The 17660-nt window shown below is 37.8% G+C and overlaps 1 protein-coding gene across 6 annotated transcripts in view; it reads right to left on the bottom strand.

Annotated features, from left to right (window-relative positions):
- PKHD1L1 (PKHD1 like 1) overlaps positions 1-17172 on the bottom strand; it is a 148683-nt gene extending 131511 nt beyond the window's left edge. For 3 of the 6 annotated variants that reach the window (XR_006781065.2, XR_015725752.1, XR_006781066.2), the window contains exons 1-6: positions 16987-17172; positions 14979-15068; positions 5889-6033; positions 4812-4920; positions 3715-3772; positions 2530-2623 (exon numbers count right to left, since the gene is read on the bottom strand). Coding sequence is in view for 3 of the 6 variants with exons in the window: in XM_045805776.2 (XP_045661732.2) it covers positions 2530-2623; positions 3715-3772; positions 4812-4920; positions 5889-6033; positions 14979-15068; positions 16987-17059 (569 nt within the window). In the remaining 3 variants the exon portion in view is untranslated. The remainder of the gene's footprint in view (positions 1-2529; positions 2624-3714; positions 3773-4811; positions 4921-5888; positions 6034-14978; positions 15069-16986) is intronic. The other 3 variants (XM_045805776.2, XM_045805775.2, XM_087864670.1) reach the window with 1 other exon arrangement.
- Between the last annotated feature and the right edge of the window lie 488 nt (positions 17173-17660).

A 17660-nucleotide genomic window follows, 5' to 3' on the forward strand; every position in this document is an offset into this window, starting at 1 on the left:
ATACAAAACAGAATTTTATGTTTTGTAACACAGGGTAAGTTTTAAACTACAGTAGGAATTAAAGGAGGGCCACAGCGGAAGGCCCACAGAGTAATTAGGAGGAAGAGAACAACTAATATTCTCAGTGCCATTGAAATGGAAATCCCAAGCTGAGAAGATGCAGGGTCTGGCTGCAGGGAAACATCCCCCCTTGCACTTCCCCAGCGGACCAGGTCGACTCCTGCTTTAAGGAGGATAGAACATGATGCTATTGGAAGCTTTTAGGTGGGACCCAAAGGTACTGTGTTCTTTGCCACACTCAGAATAAACCACCCAGCTTCTGTGCCAACAAATCCCAGATTCAAAGTAACTGCAGATACAAACCTGAACTCATAAATTAAAAGAACTTACATTTGCAGAGAACTTTAAGCTTTTTAATATACTTTACACACAAATCCTTTCATTTATCATTACATTAGGTTTGTAACGCAAGTACACTGAATTACTGTACCCACTGTTGAGATTTATGGATTCGTATTCTCTTCTAAACTCGTATTCTCTTCTAAATTCTCGTATTCTCTTCTAAACTCCTGCTTTCTTGCACCTAATAATAAATTTAGTGGCTAACCCAGGCACTTACTATGTTTAATCCTTACAACCATTTTACCCTTCCATTTTATAGATGAAAAAACTGAGGCAGGAAGGTTAAGTAGCTTACAGCCAGTAAGCCTACAGCCAGTAAGGAATAGAGCGGACTTCGAATCCAGACAGCTGGGCTCCAGCAGGTGCCCCTACCCAGGCCCAGTAATCCCCACAGTGGTCTGGGTTTGCCTATAAAGGCAATACTACTTTATTTGGCCTTAAATATATATATATTTTTAAGGTTTTCTCATTTTATCTTTTAGACCAAAATCTCCTTAGAGGGCACCAAGCCCTCTGGTTATTTGCATATCCTCTATAATTTGTATCTGGTCTGAGTTTGGAGATTAGGCTGAATTGACAAGACTTGTGAGAAGCAGAAGCAGCTTGAACACCCTGGGGTCCTGAATTCCTGCCCAGTTTATGGCCCATTGCTCCCTGCTAACAGGATTCAGGCACAGTGAAATACCTGAAATGCCTAGTGTCACAATTAAGATGCCAGAAATGGGATAAACACAGTTGTAATAAGGCCTTCACTTCTCGTATTAATAGATGAGTCAAAGTTTTTCTGTGTTTATATACAGTATCTCAGGGTTTCAGAGTACATGGACAGGGCAGCCTGATCTCTGAGGTCTCTGCTGACTGCAATTCTGTGATTTCATGAAATAATTCTATCCATCCCTTTATATTGAACAGAAGTGAATTTCAGTTACAGTCGGGGGTGGGGGGAGGAATCTCCTTAAAGATTAAGCTTTTATTTCCTAGCATTATTATAGCAAAGGATGATTTAGAAAACCCCATCTAAGATTGGATTATAAACCATTCATAACATTCAACTATATGGAAGCAAACAAAATCTTTATTTATGCTAAACGTCTATCTGAAATGTTAAATGTTTGTTTCTCTATTCAGTACCTACTAAACATAAGGAATCAATATGAACATTTCCAGAATATTATAGATGCATACAATTGTGACTTAATGGAGTTCTACCTCATAGAATGCCACCTAAATTGCCTTTATTCCATTTAGTAAAACCTTTCAAATTATTTGTTTTACAAAATAATATACACATATGTGTGTATACATATATATATCACCTTTTTAGTATTTAAAAAAACTCTCTAACTGCTCTATGAACTGTTATCTAATTTATCTATTTATCCATTTTACACCTGTATTTAATAAGCATGGAGCCTTTTGAAAGCCAATTCTGTACTTCCTTCTATAGGGAATGAATAGGACTTTCAGTCTTTCAAGGCAGGACTAAGATAGTCGCACCGATGCTACAGAAAGATTAGTGACAAAGCGAGTAGCTTCTGATCCAAAATGTGGACAATTATTTTTCGATATTAGGTAACTAGCCAGGGTTACCATCTGGTCCATAGCTGGTAAATGGAGGAACCAGTGTTCAAACCCAAGGCTGTTAACACGTTATTGGCCATTTTTAGTTTCAGCACTCTCCCATACACCACGGTGTAGAAGAAAAAAGGCCAAACTGCAAGTCAGGAGACTCCGGTTCTCGGATCTTGACTAAGTTATGGACCTCCAGGCTACACAGTGACATATATATGCAACATGAGGCAGGTAGATTAGGTAACCAAGTTATCCAGTAATGAAGTTCTATGACTAACCCAATTACTATTGGGTTTGCCTCCTTGGCCTTCTATTAATAAAATCTATTACAGAAAACAAAAGAATTACATCAGGCCAAAAAAAGAAAGGCATATTGGCCACTGCTTCCATGTCAATGAATCATCCAACAGTCTACTTTTCTTCCATAGTATGGCTGAAAATACACTGGTAAATCCCATCACATTACAGTGATTTTTAATATCACTGAACCCATTATTTTTGGAATACCATATCCCACCTCAGTGATAAGAATATGTTTCCACATCAAAAATTTACCTCAAAATCCTAACATTTTTCCCATTTGAGCTTAATGCAGTATTACTTCCATAGACATCAGTGAAGATTCTGCCTTGGATAGTTATTAGTGTGCCTAAAACAAACAAGCAAAAAGTTCTGTGTGAGATGATCTACCCATACACTTAATACCAAAACACTAGAGGTATTCCTGATGAAATCAGGACCCAGACACTTATATCCAAAGTTCATCACTATTGTTTAACACTGTTCTGAAAGTTCTAACAAATACAATAAAACATGAGTGAGCATGCATAGTAATAAATATTTGTAAATTAAAGAAGTTTTTCATGGAAAACAATGAATTATTCAATATATATTGCTTGGGTCATGAATGATATTGAAAAAATAAGTAAGATCCCACTTTATTTTATACCAAATAAGTAAATAAATCCTAGGGGATAGAAATTAAATATAAAAATAAAACCATAAAAACTCTTGAAAATAAGTATAAATTTCTATAATATATAATTGAGGTGGTTTGGCCTTCTACAGCATAAAAATGAAGGAAGAAATAACAACAGTTAAAATCTACAGATTGCATTTAAAAAATTAAAAATGTCTGAATGACAGGAAAAACCATCAATAAAATCTAAAAGCAAATGGTAAATTAAAAAAATATTTCCCACATATATGACATATAAATTATTAATATCCTTAAAATATAAAGAATTCTTATAACTTAATATGGAAAAAATTGACTACCATTAAATTAAACCAAGCAGATGAATAAGTAATTTATAAAAGAAGAAAAACAAAGGGTCAATAAATATATATAAATAAGTAAATTTAATTGCATAAATTAAGAATTGGAAAAATTAGAAATAAGCTACTATATTTTTCATATAAATACCCGAAAAAAATTAGTTCCTAAAATTGTCAAGGTTATAGAAAAGGGCATTCTCACATATTCCTTTTGGGATTATAAACTGGTATAATTATAACTATAATGAAGTGGAAGCCAGCTTAATGTCCAATAGGGGGATAGTAAAATACTTCATAGCAGATTCAGATGTAACTACTGAAAATCAATTTTTGAAATAATATTACTGTACAATCAGCAATATGCTATTTATAAATTATCAGATATAATAAATTTATATACTAAAAATTAAATTAATGACCATAAACCAAAAAAGATATTATATCAGCTGTCATATAACAGACCTGGAGTTCCAGATAAAGGTGTGATGCTCTTTATCGTTGGGGTTCTGAAACTTTTTGCCTGTAAAATAATACTGTCAATGGCTCATATCTCTGCTTCTTACATTATTTACATTGAAATAATTCTAAATATGACTGTCAAAATACCTTCTTTTACATATAAAAAATAAAGTTTAGAATATTATTCTGCTTATTCAAGATCTTTTCCTTATCCACTAAAAATTCTCTTTTGTTTCAATATTTTTAGTTTGGAATTTTAATGTTCAATCTTCCTTTGTTATCAGTGTAAGTCAAACCCTAGTAATAAGGCTCTCTGGTAACAACTTTTAGGAATTTGGGGGAATAAAATTACAGAAAGCCTTCTTTTATTTAAGCCTATGAAGAAAAAATAACAAAGCACATTTCAAAACAGAAGCAAAACCTAGAAAAAGTCCATCAATGTCAGCTTTAGTAATGAAGCTAATGATAATTTTCTAGAGCAATGCAGGTATGATTCTTAAGAATTGTGACACCAAATGGGAAAGGGGAGAAAGGAGAATCTCAGGGAGCACAAGAAAGGGGACGGAAACTCTAATACTTTTGATAGACAGCATAATTTTAAAAAATATATGGGGTGGTCCTCAGAAGAAATGTATTATTGTAAACATCTACATATAAGGTAACTTTTGAATGACTTCTATGCTATGGGCAGTCATATTTTATCTCATTGCATTAGAAATTATAAAGAAAGGAAAAATAGTTATGATTCTATTTAAAATGAAGGTGAGTGCAATGAAGATAAGAAAAGGAAAATCAAACTCAGAATAGAAATGGAGAAAGAGAAAAAATAGTGTGAGCAAGAAAAAAATTTAATGCATAAAAGTTCACTTCATTAATAAAATTAATTCAAAGAGGGAAACCAATAAGAAATGATAAAAGAGATTCCACTACCATAGGAGATAATTAAAACTAAGTGAAGTTATCCTTTGCTACATGCTAGTATATTTTTTAATGTGGAAATAGATAATAGTCTGTAAAATTAAAAAAAATAAAAGCCCAGTTTAGCAAAAAAGTAAGCACAAGATCGATCATCTGGAAGTGAAAGAGGAGATCCCATATACATTGAAGGTGCATTCCCAGCTGTTGATGCGACCTCTGCAGGTATTACTTTCTGTAATAGGAACCCCATCCACACTGACTTTCACAGTGTAGGAATCTTCTGGCATTGCTCTGCAAAGCAAATGAAGAACATGTAAGGAATGCAATGACCCTTTTACTTAATGTATACTATTAAGGAAAAATACTGCCCCAGACTACAAGTCATTTTTGAAAAAAAAAAAAAAGTATCTAAAATTCTAACTGATGTACAGCAAAATTCCATTCAATATTATTAGAATTCTAAATTACTAGAATTCCATTCTAAATTATGGAGGATCTCCATCCTGAAACCTGGACTGCAGATTCTAACAATGTGGGTCTCAGGCAAATGCTTATTCGAAGTGCACTGCTGCTTATTGAAAAGGAAAACAAATGCAATAACAAATGGAATAACCACTTAAAACAGTAATACATCACCTTGGTACAGTTATGTTATGCTTTGTTTTTTTTTAAAAGTTCTGATCAAACTTCTCTCTAAGAAAGCTTTTGCTGCTGAAAAACAGCCAATAAGCTTAATGCAGATGAAATCCTCTGGAATATGTGCTACCTGTTTTATTATTAAAAGTTGCCGTTTAAAATGATTAATTTTTCCTGTAAGTTGCTAATAACAAACATCATTTTGGTCTGATAGAAAAGAACCTGAAATGTCACTATACAAAATGATCATCTGTAATCGTAATGATTATGTCAAGATTTTGAACGAAATTAATCAAACTGGACAGGAAAGCATAATTCTGATATTTTGAGGAGCATCATTACAATTTAATAGTAGCCATTTATCTTCTGAAATAGATCAATAACGATAAGATAATAGCTCTAATAACCTGGGAGAGGATACAGAGTTTCTTTTATTGTGCCAGTATGTGGAAAGAGCACCACGACTAAATATAGTAAAGCTATAAAATAAATAAAATAAATAAAATAGAAATAAAAAATAGCTGATCATCAGAAAATATTATTATAATAGAGTATATAAAAAACTATATAATACTAATATGTATCTGACAAAATGCTCTTATTAAACATACTATAAAACATACCTGGTATAGCATGTAATTTGAGTTGAATGACTTGAATCTTTTTCTACATCACAAGCAATTGATCGGAAAGAAGAAACTAATTGTACACTGTTTCCCAACTCAGCATTACCAACTCCATAGTTAAACTGGTTTGCTTGAGCAAAACCTGGAAAAGTAAGAACACTGAATTATTATTAATAGAATTCTGTTTTCAAAGATCTAACAATTGTCATTCAGTATTGAATCATCAATAAATAGTAAGGAATAGTACTGAAGTAAGCAGTTAACCTATTTAATATTTATCCCTATGATTGTAATCCTCTTTGGAAGCACAAAAATTCACCTTCAATCCATTTACTCACAAAAGTAATGCTTGAGAACCTATTATTTGCCAGGCGCAGAATTAAATAGCTTATATTGCAGTGGTAAGGTGTGGAGGGCTGGAGAAAATAGACTCTCCCCCACTGCTCCCATCAGATACTATGTCTGCTGAGGATAACTACTATGAAGAAAAGCAGGCCAGATGTGATAGAAAGAGTAGGTGAAGGGGACACTGTTCTATAAGGGATGGGATCTTTACCTTGAGTTCCTAGAAAGCAAAATCTGAGGCGAGGACTTGTAGCATGTGGTTTATTTGAGTGGTGACCCCTTTGGGACAAAAGAGAATAAGACCTGAAGAAAGAAAACCTGGGCTGTGAGCACAGCTGGAGCTCAATCTTGCTGGAAACTTCCAAGGAAAACATGGACTGCCTCTCGGAATCAAAGAATCAATGGCAAGAAACATTTCTTCATCAAATCCTGTCCCCATTAGTTGAGGGTTCTCGGGGAGGGGGGGAATAGCTTGTCCTGCACTTTCAGGCTGCACATATGCCCATACGCCACAGGGGTTCCAAGGTCCCAAGTCACTGCATCAGTGAAACCCTGGGACAGTAGACAAAGACATGCCGTGGGAACAGAAGGCAAGAGCTGCAAGCATAGACCGAATCACAGTCTATGGGGGACTATCTGCTATGGCTGTGGCTAGAATTAGAGGTGAGAACAAGGGACTGTGAAGCTGAGTATAAAAGGCATCTCTAGGGGCGCCTGGGTGGCGCAGTCGTTAAGCGTCTGCCTTCGGCTCAGGACGTGATCCCGGCGTTCTGGGATCGAGCCCCATATCAGGCTCCTCTGCTAGGAGCCTGCTTCTTCCTCTCCCACTCCCCCTGCCTGTGATCCCTCTCTCGCTGGCTGTCTCTGTCAAATAAATAAAATCTTAAAAAAAAAAAAAAAGGCGTCTCTTATAGCCGACTCCTCACACCATATGGACACGCTCATGCCCCACATTTTAAATATAATCCAGTATCAAGTCTCCAAGGTGGTAACCAGCCAAAAGCTCTGCTAAAGATTTAATATAAGACGGTCAGCAGGACAAGATACAACTGGTCCTGAGGTTACAATGAATAGTCACCGTACTCCCTCTTTACCACCTATTGTAGATTTCCTTACCCTTAACCAGCACTTAAGCAGATGGAGCAACACCAGACTTCATCCTGAGGGTCTGAGTCCTTAGTTGCTTTACCCTTGTCGGGTTGTGGTTGCCACAATTGCCTATTCACAGTCATCACTGCACATGGAAGCCAAGAGATACCCCATGAATACCCTCAATTCCAGACATATTCTTCCCTATCTCCATTAGGTAAAGCAAGCCGACCTCCTCATGATCATCAAAACTGATTCTCTCTGGTAGGCTGCTAATTATGTTTGATGAATTCAAACTGATCAGGTGTTAGTGGTAATTTCAGTTCCATGGAAGCCATATAGGGATCCCTGGCAAAAGCATCCTCTCACCAAAAACTCAGACCCCAAATCCAGCAGAATCTAAAACTGCGAGGAGAGAAGGCACAGATGTAGATTCCCTATCACTGAGAGTGATAATGGCCGAGAATCACCGTTCATTTCCAGCTCCATGTGTTCTGTCTATTGGGAAACAGTAGCATGTATCTGCCATGGGATCAAGGCATAAGGCATATGATGGAGGCCAGCATCCTATCTCGCAAGATGTTGTTCCCAAGCTGGGATCTTAGGCTTGTCTTTTATAGACCATTCCATCATTCTACTAGGTCACATGTTTCAGAGTGACACAGGCTTTTGGTCATGTGCCCATAATCACAAGTTTTTCACTATAAAATGCATTCCTTGTTCTGAGGCACTATTTTATGGAATCTCCTGGCAGTAATCCAGACTCTGGAATCCCTCAGAAGATGGGGCTGGCAAAGGCACTGAGGATAGAGAAGGCAAATCTGTATCTGGAGTAAGTATCTGTTCCAGCAATAATGTATCTCTGTTTTTCCATGAGAGAAGGGGAGTAATGCAGTCAACTTGTCCCTAAGTAACTGGTGGACTTCTTGAGGGATGGCCCCTATCGAGGGCTCAGTGTTGGTCTTTGCTAGTGGCAGGTCAGGTATTCAGCAATTGCAGTGGATAGCTTAGCCTTGGTAAAGGAAGCCCATGGTGTTAACCCATGCACAGCCTTCACCTCGTGGCCCCTCTGTTCCTGGGCCCATTGAGGAAGCCAAAGCCAATGAGGAAGCACTGAGGTAGCCAAAAAGAAAAGCTCCTGGATGAGTCATTCAATCAGTCTGGTTTTTCTGTTTCCTCTGTGGGGATCCTCTCTTGTAGGAGTTAACGTGAGACATAGATCTGCATGCTTTGTGCTCATGCCATGACTATCTTCACATGTCTCTTTCCAAGACTTTCTGGTTTCTGATTTCCCAATCCTATTCCTGGCATATAGGTAGCACGTGACGTAAATGCTCAAGGAAACTTTCTGGAAGGAGTAAGCCAGGAGAATATCTATGGCAAGTGCATTTTAGATAGAGGGAACACGCTGGTCAGGGCCCTGTGGTAGGAGCATGTTTCTGGATTCAAGAATTAGCAAGCATGGTTGGAGAAATATGTCTGAGGAGAGTGGTAGGAGAGGAGACCAGAAATTGAGGCATTCAGAATATTTTTATGAGTGAGGAAGCACTGGAGGCTTCATAACGGAGGAGTGGCATGATGTGACTTACACTTTCCAAGATTCACTAGCTGCTGTTGTGAGAATACAGACGAGGGGCAGCAGAGAAGTTGCTGTTTCAGTGAGCCATGGATACATGATTGGCATGGGCTCAAGAGAAGACTGGAGGATAATCAGTAAAGAGAACAAATACTGGTACCTTTTGGGGGAGTTTTATATCAAGGGAAGCAGAGACATGGGTGGTAGTTAGAAGGGTAGTTAGAAGAGGAAGCTTGATGATTTTGCTCCCGCTTTTTCTCAGGTTGGTGAAATAACAGTATGTTTGCCTGCTAATGGGTGTGATTCAACAGAACCAGAGAAATGGGTGATGTGAAACAGAGCAGAAAATTATTTTTTAATTGATGAAAATTATTTTAGTCTTACTTTAAATACATGAAAATTCTAAACTAGATTTGGAAGTAGTTAAATATCCATTAAGTAATTTTATGCCACATAAAAGTATTTCATATTGCTGGAACAACGTTCAATTTCAAAACAAACCCAAGAAATAAAACCTAAGGTTAAGATTAATTGGGGTATTGTTCTATTGATTAAATCCTATAATTAAATATTCTCCTAGTAAAAATGTTTAAAAGATACTTAATAATATTCTAATATGCAGAGTAAATCTAGGAAGTTGTCAATGTCATAATATTTTCTGGGATAAAGTTAAGTTAGTAAATAAACAATTTTTGCCTTGATCACTCCAAAATCTAAAATTCCTAAAATCTGAGTTCTAAAAGTATGTGCATTTTTAAATGTTACTTTTCTCTATATATCGCAAGTGCTTAACATTAAAACACCACTACAGCCAAATTGATAACTAACAATGTTTTTGAAATTATGAAAATTTTTCCTTTGCATCCATGTTATTAATGTAAATTTATAAGCTATTTGAATTTCAGAACTCAATTACCTACAGTGCATACTGTCCTACAGTACAATAATAAAATCAGTAAGCCAGGAAAAATGTTAAACCCAAAGATGTAGATTTAACTCTAAATTCTATGTATATATATTATTTATGTTAGAAAAAATAAATATTAGGTATTTACTTTCAATTTTCAAGTAGTTTTGCAGTGTGTTTCAGAGAATAATCACTACTACCTTATGTGCTCACATTAAATAACCTTTAATAGTTGAAGTGGCTGAACTGGGGTTGCTAGAGATCTGTGGTGTGATTGCTTTTTAAATTATTGAACATTTTCAGTGTTCTAAAAAGTTCCATTAAAAACATGAATATTGCCTAGTTTAAGGACTTCACTGTGCCAGATGTTCATCAAATGCCAAAGCCCCTAAAACTCCAGCCCTAGTAAAGCTGCTTGTTTGGGATGGTGCTCTTTAGAGGAACCCTAACATCCTGGATTCGAATCCCAGCTCTGGCATGTCCTTGCTGTATGAATCTGGACATTCAAATTTTAGATACAAACTCTCTCATCCTTAGCCTTCTCATCAGAAAAATGACCAGGGGCATCCGGGTGGCTCAGTCGGTTGAGTGTCTGCCTTCGGCTCAGGTCATGATCCCAGGGTCCTGGGATCAAATCCTTGCTCAGCAGGGAGTCTGCTTCTCCCTCTGATGCTCCCCCTGCTTGTGCTCTCTCTCACTCTTTCTCTCTCAAATAAACAAATAAAATCTTTTAAAAGAAAGAAAGAAAGAAAGAAAGAAAGAAAGAAAGAAAGAAAGAAAGGAAGGAAGAAAAATGACCATAATTACCTACTTATTGGATTGTTAGGAAGACGAAATGAGGATTCTATATATTGCATAGCATGGTGTTCGGCTCATATGTTAAGAGCTTGGTTGGTATTTGCTCTTATTATCGGTCACAAAAATCCTGAAGTTTAAGTTCGGTGTTGATATCCCTTTTTATAAATTACACAGAACTAATAAGTGGGTGGCTAGGATTCAAATCCAGGTGGTAGGTGTCAACCTGGCACCTGCGATATTCAGAGAAAACAATATTTAAAAACATACGTTATAAAGCTATTTGCCATTACCATATGTAACTTCCTCCAGACCCTATGTTCTTAGCTCTTCTCCCATCCTTTATGTGTAGAAAAAGTAAGCAGAAACTCAACAAAGGTTAGGGATTTTAGTAAACGCCACGTTCTTTCTCTCCCCTTAAACCATAACCAAACAGAACTCATCCAATATAGGCTAAAGTACAAATATAAGCATTGATTTGACATGTGAGAGATATTTGCACTGAATCTGAAGTTTTGATTCTAGGACAACAGTTACCGCTAAAACGGAATTTTGAAAAGATACAGGAAAACACAGAAAAGCAAGTTACTTGTAAACCTGCTCTTTCCTTTTGCCAACTTCTGCTTATCTTTGGCGTTCATGTTGAGTTTGAAATGCACAGAACAGCTGCTGGCAACTAACTTAAGTATGGAAAGTTTCACTTGTGGGGTGGCTCAGGATGTGATACATGTATTTATTTTCCTATTAGGCACATGTCCCAAAATTGATATGGTAACACAGATCTGTTCTTCAGCATTCCTGAGACAAATACAATTGTAAAAAATAAAACCAACAAAAGATATTGTTTTTTTGCTTAGGAGTTGTTCTAATGTCATATGTATATTTAACGTCACATACATATATTTAAGGTCATAGATGTATGTCATATATATTTTTACATCATATTTATGTCATATATATATATAGACCTATCTCTCAGGAGTAAAAACATGAGCCAAATCAATAAGATTTGTAAATATTCTCACTACAAATATTGCTCTAAAAAAACCTATAAAAACAGTTTTAATTTTTTAACTAATTCCAAAGAGTTAAAAAGCAACACAAAGGAATCACCTCTAAAAATAATTTCAATATAAAAGTATAATTCTAAATAAAAAGTTGGCTATAAAGAGAATACTTCTGGAAGTACTCCAAAGCACAAAGATTACAGGAAGGGTTGGGTGTACCCTGGAAACAGAAGAGGTTGAAGCTTCAGATGGAAATTCCTGGCATGTTGATGTATTTTTTTCTTTTGCAGAAAAGCTGGAGACAAGACTTGCCAGGCACGCAAACCTGGTTCTCCTGATAGCAGCCTGGGCTGCTATCATGGAAAATGTCAGTGTTGTTAAAGCCAGCAGTCGCCATGTACCATGCAGGCTGTTTGGATTTCTCTAGCTAAAAAAATGCAGGGGTGAGAGAGTACAAACCTATTCAAAAAGTTGTAACATTAAAAACAATGAGAAGGAAAAGCACAGTGTGAGGAAGGATGATTCCTAAAGAATGAAAGCAAACCTATAACATATATGAAAAAAAATGCAAAAAATAAAACAAAATAATAAAAATAAAATAAGATAGCTCTAATTTATGGAACAGATAGTATCTATGGGTAACTTAGATACATTGTCCTTTTCAATAGTCACAATAGCCCCAACAGGTAGGAATTAATATCCCACTTTACTGATGAGGAAGCCGAGGCTTAGGGGAGTAACCTGCCCCAGTCACAGGGTAGGAAGGGGCAAGGATGGAACTGAAAGCAGTCAGACTGGATCAAAGTCCCTGTGTTTTCCATTACATTATAAAAACTATACAATTCAACACTTCAGTTAGACAAAAACATATGTAATAGGGAAATATCTAGGGGGAAAAAAAGCCAAAAGTAAAATACTACTCCTTCCATCTTACTGATTTTTTTAAGTAAAGGGAACGATTAAGAAAGACCACCAAGAAATACAGATATAGAGTTAGAAACACTCCAGAACTAATAATCAAAATAATAACACTCCTCATTAAACCGGTCCTCTTACATGGAGACACAATCATTTCCATGATCATGGAAATAAAGTGCTCAAAACACTTAAACTTGGGCATCGTAACTGTAAAATTATAGATCTTTGGCTCCTGAAGCACAACCTTTAGAACAAAGTAATCCAGTAGTAAATTTGTGCTGTAAAAGTGATTACGATGTGTGGAAATAGCCAAAAGTCATGTGGCTACACCAAAATATTAGCAGTAGATTTTTCTAGAGGGTGGAATCTCAGAGAACTCACTTTCTAAGTCAAACATTTATATAACATTTGATTTTTGCAACATGACTTTTACAAAAATAAAACATCTTTATAGTCTTATGGGACCAACATTTTTTTTTTAAGATTTTATTTATTTATTCGACAGTGTTAGAGACAGCCAGCGAGAGAGGGAACACAAGCAGGGGGAGTGGGAGAGGAAGAAGCAGGCTCACAGTGGAGGAGCCCGATGTGGGGCTCGATCCCATAACGCCGGGATCACACCCTGAGCCGAAGGCAGACACTTAACCGCTGTGCCACCCAGGCGCCCCTTATGGGACCAACATTTAAGTAATCAACTAGCGGTTACAATTCCATTTAGAAAATGTTCTTGTGTGATTAATAAATTAGCTCTGCACGCAATTCTAAACATGACGTATGGGTCAGAGACAGCATTGATGGGTTATGTGAATGTAGTTCCTCCAAATAAATTTTGTTCAAATACTGCATTCATGTAGCTTTGAAGGTCTGGTATGTTTTGTGAATTTATTACATTGCTCTATATACATTCTGTATATATCATGTGCCCTAAAAAACTACATAAAATAGTACTTAGACTCAGCCTCTGAGAAAGACATATGCTAACACATTTCTAGTCACCTACAGTGTGTGGTTAAGGCAAGAAGAGGGAAGACAAATCACGGTGGGGATGCAAGTATCTACCATTCCAACAGGATTTAACTATTCTATGATCCTCCGTCAAGAGCATTCAGAAATTGAGACGGATGGGAAAACTAGAAATTCACCATGATACCAGTGACACATGATACACTGTGACTCAGAAAGTCCATGAAAGAGCAAAGGTTAGAGCTAAATTCATAAAGATGTTCTTCCAAAATGCCTTAAGGATAGAATGCTTTGTTTTGTATTTATAACTAAGGGCCATCTGGGTCTATGTGCTTAAACTCAAGCCATAGTTCCTGGATCAGAAAAAGTTTAGGTCTCTAGGCAGAAAGAAATAGCTGAGTGGTTGTTTTGTTTTGTTTTGTTTTGATCTGGGCATTTCTCTCATGGCTTTTAAATCAAAAACCTAATAGCTTTCAAGCACACTATCTTAACAGCAATTTACAATATAAGGTAACCATGAATAAAGACACTTTTAAAATTGTCTTTAACAAATACATTGCCTTTGGGTGTTTAACTCTAAACAACAACAAAAACAACTAAACTTTAATCCAAAATATATTCTTCATAATTTAGAGACATAAACCATTTTAAGTGTATCACTGAGAGACTGAAATCAGCAGAAATGTTACTTGGAAGTATTGAAAGACATTTCAATGTATCTGACGGAATACTTAAATATCTTGCTCTGCTGATTCTAAATCCAAAAACTTCACTTCTCTTTTTATTTTATAAACAAATAATAGCTTTTCGTATTTAAAAAATTTTTTTCTTTCCTATCCTTCAAAAATTCATAAACTGAAAACTATTATTTAGATTGCGAAGACCTTAGGGCTGAAAGAACCACGTATTTCTACTTAATCTTAGGAAGAGTTGCTCATAAATTAATTCACTGCTTGCCTACTATGTTTCCTTCCAAGACCAGGCAAGGAGAAAGCGTCACACATAACCCCTGCTTTGATGAAGCATTTGATAAGGACTGGATGGCAGGAGAAGGGATCCAAAGTTTTGTTTTCAATTGCCTTTCTGCCTTCATTACCATTCTATTTCTCCATCCCTCCCTTTTATTGAACATTCTACCTCCAAGGCTCTCCAAATGTTATATTTAATATAAAGATAAATCTTATTAGACCCATGAAGAAAAAAGCAAATAATTGCAAAGTTGGGCTGAAGATGTTTCTTTTAGTTCAGTCATTATAATCCAGATCTTGGGAGTTAAATTAAGCAAGTAATTACAATATGAATTCAGATGATCAAGTTGGTAAAGACTCTTGGGGATTTTGTTAGCTGTCAAAGGGGTAGAGTTTTACTACTCTGGCCAAATGGAGAAACAACTCTTGTGGATTTATTTTAAGCCATAAATTTCTAAATGTGAAATAGTCTTTAAAGTAGTTCAACCTTGGCCAAGGGGCGGAAAAAGGTAACCATACCTTCTCCTTTGATAGTCAGCCTTGTTGCTCCATTTATGCTGCCATATTTCGGTATTATTTCTGTGACTTTGGGAATGATTTTAGAGCCATCTGAAAGATATTACAATACAGTAAAGGTAAAATTGTTAAGTACTTCAATTCAAGCATCAAATTTGGTACCACGTCTTACAATGTTGTAAGAAAAACATCCTGAAGGTTATAGGACTGAAAGTAAATACACCCATATTTTTTTTGTGGTTCTTCTACTAACCAATGACTTGACAGGGAAATAAGTCATTAACTTAACTAATATTCATTGGCTTTATGCAAAGCGGTGCCTTAGGTGCCACAAAGGGCAGGAATAATACATGATCATTTTCATCATTCTTACATATCATATTATAAAACATTTATTAAACTCTTAATTTCTTGTAGTGCTCAACTAACTGCAGTTCTATAACTATAGTTAGCAGCCGACACAGCAGCAGACAAAGCTGGTAAAATAACACTGTGGAGAAATAAGTCATTCATTATAAAAGCACATCAGAAATGCAAAGAATCAATGAAAATGAAAAGAATAGTCCAGGTACAAAAGCTAATGGTGTGTTTTAAGAAGAAATTGTTTTCTGTGACACAGTAAGACTTTAGGAAAGATAATTTCTGGGATTTTTAGCCTCCTGATGATAGTAAATTCTTACCCTAATGGTCACTATTTCATTCAATGAACAGTGTAAGGGTCCTGGGGATATAAAAATGTAACAGTCTCGACTTTCCAAAAGCTTAGCTTAGACAGTACAGAGTGACAAGAGAGCACAGGGTTACCATGGGTTACCAAGAAGGGGCATTTCATCCACACTGCTTGGGTCCTACTGGCTTCTTGAAAGAAGGGGTGTCCCTGCTGCATCTTGGAGGGCAAATATGAATAGCTAGACCAGATCAACTATGGGAGAGATAAAGAGTTCCAGAAAGAGGGAGGTGCCTATGCAAACACAGGAGTGAGTGAGCTGCTTCTCTGAAGAACTGTAAGTATGCTTTAAAACAACTCAAAGATACACAGTGGCTAAAAGAGTTCATTTTCTGCTTCAACTGTACAAATCTGGTAATTACTAGATTTAGTAACAATTCTCAAAGTAGGTGGAAAAATTAAAGTGGACACAAAAAGAAAAGCTATAGAAATTACTGTTTGAAATAGATGTATGAGAAAAGGTTAAAGCAATTACAATCATATAGTTCATTCCTGCCTGTAAGAAGTTTAGCATGGACTTCAAATGTCTCTGTACTACGGGTCAGACTTTGCCAAGAGCTCCAAGGCTGATCCTGCTTCCGGTACATTGACAACTTGGAGCAGCCCACAGCCAAGAGCAGGAAACTCCAGCGAGGCCCCTGGATCCTATCTCCAAGACCATGCTGCTCCCCGCCTGCCTATCTCAGGTTCATCCTCCCTTATCTCCACCGACAACTCCAATTTCTTATCTTATCAGTCTCTTCCAACCCTCTCCTGGGTATTACTTTGAAGGCAGAGGGCAGCTGCCCCTTAAAGTGACTGACACCAGCCACAGACACCCATTCTTGTCTTACTGGGGGACACTGCCCTCCCTTCGGTGGGGAAGGTACCCAAGAAAAGAGAGGACTCAGATTGTGTCCCCCACCTCCACCCCCAGCAAGGTTTCAATGTTTTTTTTCAATTGAGTCACTTGCGGGTGGGGGCCTTGAGATTCCATAATTTAAGCAGTAACTCTTACGACTTCAGAATAATCCCTCTTTTCTTCTTTCGGGATGTGGGTGCGTGTATATGTAGTGTGTGTGTGTGTGTGTGTGTGTGTGTGTGTGTGTGTGTGTGTGTGTATCTGTCTCTCTGTTAGGTCTGACTTGCAGGTCCCGGGTCCCAGGTCCCCAGGATCACCACGCAGCCGCACCCGCAGCCTGGGCGCAGGGCTGGTGCCAGGCAGTCCCGCCTCTCCCGCGGCCCTGGGAGCAGGGGTTGCGTCCGCACGGACTTCTTGCCTCCTTCGCGCCCCGGATGAATTACCTGTGCGGGGGTCCGCGGCGCACAGGAGCAGCCCCCAGAGGCCCCAGGTTCCCAAGAGCCACAGGTGTCCCATCGCCGCGTCAGTCGCGCAGCGTGTGCGCGCGCCGCTCGCTCGCAGCCGCCGCCAGCGCCGGGCAGGGCTCCGGACCGCGACTCGCTCGCGCGCCTGACTCTTCCCACGCGCGCAGGCGAACTCCGCCACCCGAGGCCCGCCCCGCCCCGGGCTGTCCCGCTGCACCTCTGGGATTTGCACGTGGATACACTCCCTAGCCCTGGAGAACCGAACCGGCCTCGACCGGTCTGTGGTCATCAGACCTCCACACTCAAACCTGGGTGCTGACGTCTCCAGGCTGTCCACATAAGTGTAATGACTCCACTCCTTTTGGTAAGAGGGATCAATGGGCAAGTTTTGCGTGAATCCCGTCCCCTCCCTTTTTAAAAATTCTAGGCCTACATACTTTCATTTGTCTGCATGCTTTGGCTATTAACTATCCCCCGGTAGACCTACAAGTCCATCCAATATACAAGCCCCACACGTTTTCCCCCTTCATATTCATATAAATTAGTGCTGTTCCTTTAATTGACAACCATACTTATATGTATTGATTTCTCTGTCCCAAACACCACACCCAGTGCTGTAGAGACTTCAGCTCGCAATAATCCCCATAATTACT

The sequence above is a fragment of the Ursus americanus genome, chromosome 9 (genome assembly GCF_024610735.1).
Source record: "Ursus americanus isolate L20-20 chromosome 9, mUrsAme1.1.p, whole genome shotgun sequence".
Taxonomy (NCBI): domain Eukaryota; kingdom Metazoa; phylum Chordata; class Mammalia; order Carnivora; family Ursidae; genus Ursus; species Ursus americanus.